The 12126-nt window shown below is 43.7% G+C and overlaps 1 protein-coding gene across 1 annotated transcript in view; it reads right to left on the reverse strand.

The window, feature by feature from the left end:
• Positions 1–3086: 3086 nt before the first annotated feature.
• IRAK2 (interleukin 1 receptor associated kinase 2) overlaps positions 3087–12126 on the reverse strand; it is a 1381573-nt gene continuing 1372533 nt past the window's right edge. The window contains exon 13 of the mRNA XM_069643462.1: positions 3087–4993. Coding sequence (XP_069499563.1) covers positions 4896–4993 — 98 coding nt within the window. The 3' untranslated portion in view covers positions 3087–4895. The remainder of the gene's footprint in view (positions 4994–12126) is intronic.

The raw sequence follows: 12126 nt of genomic DNA on the forward strand, positions 1-12126 counted from the left end.
TCCTCGGTGGATTGTTGTGAGGCCGCTTTAGGAAGGCAGTAGCCGTGGGCTATTGTCTCCAGAACCCACGCATCCGAAGTAATAGCTCGCCATTCTTCGAGATGCTGAGACAGTCTGCCCCCAACCGGCAAACCATGGAACATGGCCTCATAACTCTTTCGGAGCGGCCGTTGCAGCGCCTCAAGGCAAAGAGGCTGCTGCTTGAGCGGCTTTGGCACCTCTATATCCCCGACCAACACGGGTATGTTTTCGTTGACCTCTTTGATTGGCGACTCCTCTCGTTCTACCAAAAGAGGAGTAGTAACAAAAGGAACATCCCCTCCACTGTTGTCCCCTAGAACGAAAAGGCAGAGGTTGATGCACTACTGCACTCAAAGATTTAGCAGCAGCTTTGGAGGTCTGCAACCTCTCAAGGCTCTCATCAGCCTTGCTGCCAAACAAATTAGAGCCACCAAAGGGCATGTTCAAAAGACGGGCCTGTACATCCAGAGCAAAACCGGACTTCCGCAACCACGCAAACCTGCGTATAACGGTGCTCTCAGCCATGGACCGGCTAACACTGTCGGCCGTGTCCAACCCAGACTGAAAGGATTCACACATGGCATCCTTACCATCCCGCACAAGAGCTAGGAACCCAATCCGTCCTTCCCCCGCTCGGGAATATGCTCAGCCGCTAAAGAGACACAATTCCACAGAGTGTGTGACAATCTTGCCAAGGTACAAGTGGAGTTGGCTGACTTCAGCGTCATACTCCCCGCAGAAAACACCTTGCGTGCCCAACAAGCGAAGCGCTTGTCGTCGCCATCAGGAGGGATGGTAGGGTACGCCGCCTGCCTCGAGGTGGCCGTAGCCGCCTGAACCACGAAACTCTCGGGAGTAGGGTGAGTAGATAGGTAGCTGGGGGCACTACTGGAAGGGCGGTATTTCTTAGTTAACGACTTGTTAACTGCCGGAAGAGACTCAGGGGTCTGCCCAGCAGCCGCCACCCTTGTTTGCAAAGTCAAATGAAAAGGCAACACTGGGTCAGTGGACGGATCTTGATCCAAAATATCAGTCAAGTTATCCTGAACAAATGCATCTGGAGAACTAGACCAACCAAGATACTCAGTAACTCTAGCCATCAGTCTCCTATAAGAGGAGTCAGCGTGAGCCCCAGGCTCAGGCCTGTCAAACTCCACCTCAGGAGATGTGTCCAAGCCACTGGATTCATGTAGCGATTGACTTAAGTCTTCCAACTGGCTGTCCCCAGAAAAGACATCAGGCTCAACAGGATCAAATTCCAAATCTGACCTCTCCTCAACCTCATAGATATCATCGAGAGGAAGAAAGAACTCCTGCCTATGGACAGAAGTGGGTCTGGATTCCTTAACAGGCTTCACAGACTTGGATTTAGCCTTCCTTGGAGGATCCACAGTACCAAGGACTTCCATTGGCAAATTCCGGCCAAAAGGCACCGGTGGCTTTGGCGTCAACAATGGTGCCAATGGCGCCGAGGGCTGGTACGAAGGCAAAACATCGACCTCTGTATCCAATGGACACAGCGCCGACGGAGTCGACCTCAAGCCCTTACCAGACTTCTGTGGTTTTGCCGGGGTCAAAGACCGAGACCTGGATCTAGCACGTCTCTGGCGATCAACCTGAACCTTGTCCGAATGGTACCTCGACGGTTCCCGATGAGTATCGCGCCGACGACCCGGGACTCGAAGGCGCGCGAGCATCGGACGAGACCGTTCCATGCCTGCTTCTTCCGATGGCGCGGACGGAACTGTGCCCTGGGATTAAAAAATTGCTAGCATCTGCTCCCTGAAGGCCTCCCATTCCTCCGGAGTCGAGGATTTAGTGGGACAAGCCACTTTCCTCGCGGCACCATCATCCAACGAGGACGGGGAAGGCAACCAGTGACGCCGCTTCCGGGAGAGCCTAGACGAGGAGGACGAGTGGCGGGGCCCACTCCGGGATGGAGATCCCCGGGAGTCCTTCCGACCCGGAGAGTCACCCCTCGAATCGTCGGTGGACACCCCTTTCACAGATTTTCGGGACTTACTGGGTTTAGCACCCCGACCTACCTGTAACTTCCCCTTACGATCCCGCAAGGCCTTAGCAGTCAGTGACTGGCATTTCGAACAGTCAGTGTCATGACTCTCGCCCAGACACCACAAACAAATGTGGTGCAGGTCCGTAATCGACATCTTAGGCTTGCTATCCCGGCAAGTCTTAAAGCCAGACCGTGGAGTCGGAGGGGTAGATGAAGAAGACATATTCACGAAGAATACACAAGGCACGCCGAGTTCTCGAAGCAAACACGTTTGTGGAAAAAATGGAACTGAGGCTACGGGCGACATGCGTCTTATTTATAACATCCAGTGATGTCGCCCTCGACGGAGGCCTTCGAGGGACAATCACCCGATGTTATCGACGCAGGATGCCCTTTGCCAAAAAATGTCCAAAGTAGCACAGCTGTGGACATTACATGTCAAAGATGGGGAATACGTTGGAGGACACAATCCATTCGAAGAGTGCAATATATACCACTTATACCCACTATACCCCACAGGTCTTGCCTATTGTTGCCAAAAACAAAAACGGTGACCACTGCTGTGCATAAATACCTGGTGCTCAGTATGAACATATCCTGCTGAAGGGTGAATAGTCCATTAATTGCACATTCTAAAGAGCTGGCTTGATGATTTACAGCCATTTTCAATATTGCCGAACAGCACTACCTCTTCACATGGAGGATCCTAGCTTTACAGCTTTGTTATCCTGCTTACTAACATGCATCCACCGGATCAATGGTGACATGACCTCCATGCTTACATGCCTGGCATGAGCGTTCTTGAGATGCAAGGTCAGAGGAATAAAGAATACTGTGAGTAGAGTTAGTTTAGGTAGACTAGAGCATCAGACACCCCTATAAGAGTAAGCAAATTATACTAACATGATTCATTCCGATGTAGATAGGCTCCCCAAAAACATTACAGATTTCCTACATGGAGAAGTTGATTATTACGATGGGTCTCCCCAATTACACACACGTACAGTGGTCCCATATACTCATTGGTTCAATGATAAAATACATACATGTGTAAACCAACTGGAGCAAGCTCATTTATTAGGCATTTATTAAGCAGTGTATAGGTTGGAGGCTTTGACGGGACATCAGGTTTTTGATTTAAATATTACAGTGCACAAAGATAATTAAACATTTCCTGTGAAAATAAATGTAAAATTAAGATGTAAAAAAATCTGTGTTATAAAAATACCCAAATAAAATGTAAGCTTTCTAAACGTAGAATAGCCAAGGAACGTGTTTGAATGATGAACAAAAGGAAAAGCAGCAACACACATAATGCCATATGTTTTAGGAAAGGAGGAGGTTTTTCTGAGTGTTGTAGAGAACTATAAACTTAAGGGGTTCTATGTGAAAATGTCCCCAGGAAAATGTAGTCATGTGAAAAAAGTAGTCAGCAAAAAAGTAGTTTAAAAAAATGTAGTCATTCAATACAAGCAATGTAAAGTGCAAAAATATTGCCAGTGATAAGGTCGCCCAAAAAGCTTTTTTTAATTACAGAAAAGTACAAGTGACCCAAACCACTAATAAAACCTCCACAATCCCCCTAACTCCATTCCTAAACCTTAGCCCAACTCTACTTAAACCCTTATTCTACCCTAAACCCTTAACTAACACCAACCCTTCAGTGTGCTAAAGTATTTGATTTGCTTGTCACTCAATACAAAAAGCCAAATAGATAGAAAATGAATGGGGAACCTAACTCCAACCCAATCGCCAATAATTCCATAGCCCTTACCCTAACCCAAAATCTTGCTCTAATTCTAACCTTAGCATTACCCTAACCATTACTATAAAACGTACCCTTAGCTAGTAGGAAAGCTCAGCACTGATGCAATGTGTGTTTCATGTTAGAAATTAGAATCCCGGCAAGTTCAACACAATCTTCCACCCACCCACGTTCAATATAATGAGCACCGATTTGGATTGGGTAATAATAATTTTATAAAAAATGTATGTAAAGCGCTTTAGACAAAAACACTATATAAATGACAAGTTGTTATTATTACCCTATTGCCTTACTCTACACTGCACTAACAACTAGGTTTATCCTAAACTCTATTCTACGCTATCATTAACAGCCCACTCCAACCTTCCTATCAATTTATTTAACACTTCCCCAAAACCATTAATATATTGGCCCCAGCCTTACCATAACCCCTACCCTTAACCCTAAACCAGGCAATCACAAGCTCACTAAACCCAAGCAGCACTGCATTTTAGCTACTTTTTTCTTGCTGACTTTTTCACTGCAGAGGTATTTCACCACGATTATTTCACTGATTCCATTTTTGTCTGCATTCTTTTCACTGGATACCAATTAAGGGCTATTAGATGGAGAAAAGACAATTAAATAGCTTCTGGGAATTGTTTTCTACCTTAAAATGAACATTTCTATACTATATTTGTTAGCGTTAATCATGGCATATAATGCAATGAAGTTTTCTGGTTTACTTGGTGTTTTCTTTGCACTGGTTTTGTTTGTTTCTCTTGGAACCAAATACTGTTTTTAATAAAAATTACTAATGATCTCGAAACGGGTTGCTGTTGCTTTTGCAAGCTTAAAGTTTCCACGGCACCATCACATGACCCTTAGACACGGCTTCCTCTGGTCAACATAAGCAGAAACTTTGTGAGTGGTAACTGCAGACTTGTAAATAACCTTAGGTGAACATGTGCAGGGATAATGTCCAAGTGTGGTCTTCCATGTAGTCCTGCACTCCAGGAGCTTATTAGCACCGTTTCAATATGGGCTCCACAGTGTAAGCTGTCTCCATGGAGGCGGCAGTTTAATATTGTCCACTGATCACTGGCAAACCAGCCACTATGAACTGAACAGTTCAGAGCTGTTTATTTGTCCCTCCTCATAAAGGGCAATCTTCTCCATTAGCTTTTCCTTTGCAGCATTCTTTTTCACTGTTTCTGTAAATTTGAAATGTGAAAGATTAGCAAATGTCCTGTAATACTCATGGGAAATTACCCAAGTAGCTTGAAAGAGGAACGTTGCATTCAATATCAGTACAGAAACTTAAAGAAATAGCCTTTACTTATTAATTTCAGTCTCGATAGACCTCGGACAGTACCCGTCAGCATTATATTGTGTATATTTTGCAAGGCTTTCGACAGCATAAGAAGTGAATGCAAGCTGAGAAACTGCAAGAGGCTACCCATCACTGCAAGACCTGCATGGTATTCTTTAACATTCCATTTCAAAAGTGGCTTCTACTAAGTCACGGGTGTCCAAGAGTGGTGATCAAAAGCCAAATCCACTCCCAGTTTCACAATAGCCACACAAAATACATACAAACATTGCAAATTAAAAATCAATTATTTTAAGTCATTGGCTATTCTAACTTTGCGTGGTTGGGGCTCTGAACGACTTCGCTTACAGGCCCCTGTAGTAGGGCATTTCATTAATGAGTAAATGGAAGGAACACCATTAATTTACAGTATTCAACAGCATGCAGTGACGCTTCAATTGTACTCCTATGACTCAAGCTTCCATGTTCTGTTTAAATTTGTAGTTTTTGGTTTGCATTTTAGCTGAACCGTCACCAAACTCCAATTGATTAATCTTTTTTTTAATAAAATGTTTCAGTTATACTTAATAGAGATGCACCAAATGTCTCCTGAATGATGGATGTTTTGTCAAAAACATAAAAACGGTGGCATGCAAAATATAAACCAGTATATCTGAAGTCTTCTTGTTTAAGCTTATTTGCGCTCTACCACTTCTATGGCATCAGGGCAGGAGCAGAACATATTGGCGCGCCAGTTTGGCATGGACGTTTCGCTGCAGGAGCAGGTTTTGCGTGCCCAGTTTGGCGCGCCCAGTTCAGCGTGGGGACGTTACGACGCCAGTATGTTTTGGCGGGAAGACTGTCATTATTTTTCTTTAAATGACAGTGTTGCGCCGATTAAAACATAATAAAATATGTAGCTTTTCTTCTTTTTTCATGACAACATTTTATTATGTTTTACACATGAACATGACATTGACAACAACATTATAGCCAATGATTGCTATATTTCATTGAAATATGTTCATAGGAATGACGAGGGATCAGCTGATGATAGCCAGTGCTCCATTGTCCGATACAATGCCCAAACTTGGTAGTTATGCAGGCAGCCGCACGCATGTAGAGTATCTATGATTGAGGTCTGTGGTTTGGGTAATAGAGGGCGCTGCTTTGTAGCCATCTAGTGATTGGTGGCCTTCTGGATAGCGCCGGGAATCTAGTTGCATATTTCATGAGTGGATCCCAAATGTTCATGGTCTTATTAAAAGTATTTGTTCGGATTGCAGTCACCTTTTCGGCAACTGCATTGTCCCAACACTTGGACCACCATAAAGCTACTGAGGGGCCGTCTGCATTTTTCCATAAACGGGCCATAGTAAAGTTTGCTACAAGGAGTAAGTGCGTACACAAGCAAGGGATGTGCCCTGAAATTGGTAGTGCTCCCTCCCCCGTTTCCCCTAGTAGGATAATTCTCGGATCCCAGGGTATGGTGAGGCCAGTGATGTCCTTGATGTGTTTAATCACCTCCCTCCACGTTAGGCAGAATCCAGTGCAGTTCCCTTAGGGAGCACTACACCAGATTAGGACTACAGGTGAGAGCAATAAATCCCCTTTGGTATCAGTATGTACCACAAAGATTTAGTTGGTAGCTGTGGCTGGGCAGTCAGACTCATCTCAAGAGGGAGTTGAGCAGTATTCAGGGTTTACATAATCGTCCTACTGTACTATGGCACAAGGAAACACTGACCAAAGCTTTGTAGTTAAAAAGTAGATATATATTTATTTTATACACTTCTAAGCAAACACATCTATCACAAGTATCAAGCAAGTTAAATTAAGTCAATAGAAAAATATACACACTCCCTATATTAATTGTAGACCAAGTGAACCAGAGTGAAAACTGAGCAAAACGGCACAGTGACAACTACACACAAGGGATCCTCTAGCAATTTCTCACAAGGGAGGGAAAACACAAGTTATCTAGAAATAGGTTCTTATACCCCCTAGTAACACTTCCCGTCAGTTGTGAACCAGTTCACCAAGACAGTACATCAGTATAGGAAATAATTCAAATGAAAACTGAGCAAAATGGCATTTCACAATGATTATGCAGTGGGAAGGAATGGATAGTTATAAGAAAGGGTTGCACCACACAGTTCGAATGGAGAATCAATCTTGAGAAAGCAGGTCTAACAAATGTGACCAGAGTCAGTAGGCCTGTGCCAGAGTTAGTGGTACAGGGCAAGGGCCCAGGAGCAAAATGTTCTTGTAGCTGCAGTCAAGTCTTTGGTTAACGATGTTGAAAAGGTGGATGCAGAAAGCGAAAGCCAATGTTAAGAGAGGGGGGCGGCCAACCCAACAGGTAGGAAAAGGATTTAAAACACCTTTAGCACTACCGTGAAGAAAGGGCGGCCTGGCGGAACAATGTACCTTAAAAGTGAAGAAGTGGCTCCTGCGGTGGCGGTTGTTCCTGGTAGTTCCTACAGGTCGAAGGGTCCAGCAGAGGAAGAGAGGCTCTCGTCGTAGAGGAAGGTTCGAGACACTGCACTACCCAGGGATGAAACCAACCGCGGTGCTGCCAAATGAAGTTTAAAAGGTATGCTCCTTTTAATTGCGGTCCGGGTCGATACCTGCCTGGCTATCCGGTCTGCAAGTGCTGGGCACGGTCGATTCGACCAAGGCAAGTCCGGAGAAGCGATGGGCAAACTGGTTGTCCCCACCAGCTCAAGGGAAGAAGGCTCTTTCGATGAAGATCTCCTCTCGTCGTGTGGAAGAAAAGTGGTGAGACAATCCAGCAGGGCTTCACCGGTGGTGTAGAAACTGAAGAGGTCTGTGGCTTCTCTCCCCTTCGGTTCCGTAGTTCCAGTGGCAACGTCTTGCTCTTCCAGTCCTCAGGACCCTGCTTTTATGCAGAAAGAGACCCATTCATACAGCCTAGCTGTCACTCACACAGTGGAGTGGTCTTCTTGGCAGGAGACCCTCCAGCCTATCAGGTTAGAGTGCGACCTGAGTTGCTGCAGCAACTCTGTCCAGGGGTCCTACTCCCCCTCCCACACAATGGACCCACCCCAGACTCAGCGGTGCCGGAAGGAGGGCTTCTGGGCAGAAGCCCGCCAAACGGACGAACAAAGGATCCCCGACCTGGGTTAGGATCGTAGAGAAATACACGAGAAAGAAGTTATATTAAAGTTCTGGCAAATAAAATCTACCGGAGCAAAGTTAATATTAAAATGCACCGGCGGTATGTTGGAGGCTGTCAGAAAAAGTGGTAACCTCGAACAATGGGAAAATCCCATAGGGAAATATTTGCAGTCGAATATTTATGGTAGTAACCACTGCCACAAGCAAGAAACTTTAGAGAGAGGGACTTTAAGGTACCCCCTCGAAAATGAACATAGGGGAAAAACTATTAACCCCTTCCAGTACCTCCATAGTAAAATGGGTTGTACTGGTTAAGTTCATAACAATCGACTAGGAAAGCCAATGGGGACTTTACATGCCCTGGGAGACAGTATTCAGTCCCAGGGTATGGAGTCTATGCTTGGGGGTCGCTACGACACCCCTGTGTCACTGCACTGAGGGTGCTGTGTAACACATGTGAATAAAGATGGTTCCTATGGAGGAGAGAAAATCCCATAGGCATTAAACACAAAAATAGCCTAGAACACACATAGCAGAAATGCCTAGGAGTGGGAAAAAGAGTCTCACTCTTAGCAGGTAAAAAGAAACAAACCATTCAAATCCAGCAAAGCTGCTGGGGGACTCTATAGGTAAGGGAAATTAGCCATAGTATGAGAATTCTCCCTAACACTCCAATTGGGCAGGTCCATGCCATATGAAATAGAGAGCCTGGGGTGGAACAACCACGCCAGCAGCGGTCAGAAAGATTCGGCTTAGCTCTGTTGACCTGGACTGGGGTCACATTGTATCTATAGCAGAGCTTGCAGCCTCCCTCCCTATTTGCAATACATTATGAGCTTTTATGCAATCTGGTCCAGATTTTAACCCATTCCTCTACCTCTATTTCCCGACCAAGGTCCTTCTCCCACTCGATCATGTATCTTTCTTTTATCGTGAGGTCAGCCCTGTCCAGAAGGCGGTACAGGGCAGAGATTCTGCTCCTTTTTGTTGGGGTTGTGAGGGAAACCTCTAAAGCTGTCAGCTCTCTGGCGCATTTCTCTCGAACCACCTTGTGGGACAGCCAGTGCCTTATTTAGGTATAATGGATTGCCATTTCAGTACACCATTTAATGAATGAGTTGGGAACGGGGTGATCATCCTCCCTTTGGAGAAGTGTTTCCTCTACCACCTCTAGGGTAGCACGTTGTGGTATATTAGTGTATAGAGCTTGTATGTCCAAACATATTAATAGATTAACGTCGGGATCAAACACATTTCCCTCTATCCTAAAGGATCAGTGGAAACATTGAAGGAAACTTAACTCTTTTCCTCCATCCAACGCAGGTAAGAAGACCGTGTTGGTGGTGATAAAAGAATTCCATGGTCTTAACATATAGTCTCCGTTTCTAAAAACAGTATCCTTTGTATTTACCCTATCTTTACAGAATAGAAGACATCTGGAGAGATATTCCCTAAGAAATGGAAATCTTTGTCCCATTTTATTTACCTTTCGGTGGAAATTCCGCAGCCTGTGGAACTTAGTCACCATAGTCTGGAAGGTATGTAAGAGATAAGCATACCAGTCCCCCTAGGTGGATCGGGGGTACAACTATCTTAGTCTATTTATAAGATTTCAATGATAGTAGATATGTGCCAATAAAAATTAAAAAAAACCCTAACAGGTTGTCTTTAACCCACAGGGTTCGCAAACCATTTAAATATGCCTGACAAAGAGTAAAGTGGTAGGAAAGAAGACCCTATCACCACCATAGAACACAAGCAACAATATACCCCTGATGAATGTCCTACATTGATTGTGTGTTTAAGGACAGAAACTTGTGCAAGTTGGGTTGGGTCTAGTAAGCAATCTGAATAAGTGTGGAAAAAAGGCAATACAACTCCAATGTGAAGTTTCACGTGGTGTCGATCGAGTAACCAAGTGACTTAATCCACAATATTTATATATTCTTGTGTCTTTCTTTTTGCTTTGTGTAAAATGTTGCTTTACATGGTTTGTCATGGTTTTTTCATGGAGCTTTTATGTAATGTGATCATTTTATGAGTATTATTATCGATGTGTTTAATAAAAAGATGTTTTAAGATTTATAAGAGAAATTTGGAGTAACAGATGTACCCTTTGTCATAAGAACTCGTCGGTTTTCAGACACATATCAACATACCTTCTTTTTTGAAGAGAATATAGCTTAACCGTGTGGTAAGAAGCGTATGATCCCCCATTACACGGTGCAGACCGTTTGATAATAGTGCACTACACATATAACCATAAAACCCAGAAGTATAAATATTCACTCCATTCCACTGGAAAACCAAATTTAACAGTTTTGTTAACTATGTTATTGATGTAACCTGCTTATTATTGGAAGTGAGTGAGTGTTGAGGTTGGATTGGTATATGGAGTGAGTGTTTATACGTCTGAGTTTTATGATTGAATTTGTAGTAGTATATAGTGTTTATACCTTAACTATGGCATTCCAGCTCTTTTTGTGAGATGAACTTTCTCTTGATTTAAAAGGTGTTTTAATAATTAATGTCAGTGTGTTATGCAGAGTATGGTTTATGAGTGCATGTTGTATAAGTGTATGCAGTTTGAGTGTTTGCCGTAGGAGTCTATCACTGTCTGATTGCATAGTGTATAAGCTATTTTGACAAGACCAGAACACTTGGGCGATCTCCTGCACTCTGTAATTTTCAATTTGCAAACCCTCTCCTGTCCTACCTTTGAATGAATAGAACAAAAACGTCACCAAGATCAAACCGGTCAGCTTCTTTTTTATAGATCTCAAATGTATGATTTAATAAGGGGTTAGCAATACTAAGTCGCAAGCTTGGAAAAAAGTAGCTCACACCCTCAGTTATTCACACAGCACACATTTTTCTTACTAACCAAGAGTCAATTATTACTCAGCAGTGGCTAGTCAGCTGTGCAAAATTTGAGTCCTGAGATAGGATTATAATATTGTACAAGCCAAGTCCATATATTTTTAGCTCAATATTTTAAATGTGTCTGCACTCAATTACAAAGGCAAATATTTGACGAATCTTCAATGAAATCAAATGTGCTGTTTTTAATGTAATAGAAAGTAATCAGTCATGTGCCCCACTAGGAAAATATCGCTCTCCAATTAAAGGTTAATTTAAAGAAATGAGGAATGCAGATAGGAAAAGCGTGATTTCACTGAGTTAGAAATGGTTTAACAGTTAAGTGTTTGCAACTCAGTAATAGGCTAAGCATTTATTTCAATGTGTTCCTATATTCTTTATTAAAGTTGTTTTGGCCCTATTCTGTATTTGCACCTCAGAGGTGACGTAATGCGACCTCCCAACCAATAAGGCATTTTCGAAGATAAGGTTTGCCACATGGTATACCGACATTCCAATCCCCCTGAACAGCTGTAGGCTGTCATCCTCCTCCCGGGACACAAAGGCCTCTCCGCCTGCCCTTCACTTATCCCATTGGGGTCTTCTTAGCCGCTTGCCCGCTCTCCATCTGAGCTGTAACTCCTCCATGGGTAACCAAGGGAAAAGAGAAGGTACTTTCCATTTACCTCTTTCCATTGTGGCAATTTTTTTTTATTCTTCATTTATTTTGTATGTAATTTTAACAAACTGCCCTCCCAATCAGGAAGAGTCCTCAATCGGTAGCAAGAGGTGCAAAAGCATTTTCTTTCTCAATTTCAACTTTCTCTTCCCAACTCCCCACTCCCCCTACTCACCCTTTCCAATGCCCTCCCTTTCCCACCCCCTAGCAGCATATGGGTGTTCAAGTATCGTGACTGGGCTGTGACATCAGCAGAACTATGTACATTCTATTGGACAGGGAATCCCCAAGACAGGTAGTGCAGACCGTGGAATTTAATGAGAAGTCAATGGCTACTTCAGAGATGCGCCATATTT

The sequence above is a fragment of the Ambystoma mexicanum genome, chromosome 2p (assembly GCF_040938575.1).
Source record: "Ambystoma mexicanum isolate Mex_15411 chromosome 2p, UKY_AmexF1_1, whole genome shotgun sequence".
NCBI classification, from domain to species: Eukaryota; Metazoa; Chordata; class Amphibia; order Caudata; family Ambystomatidae; genus Ambystoma; species Ambystoma mexicanum.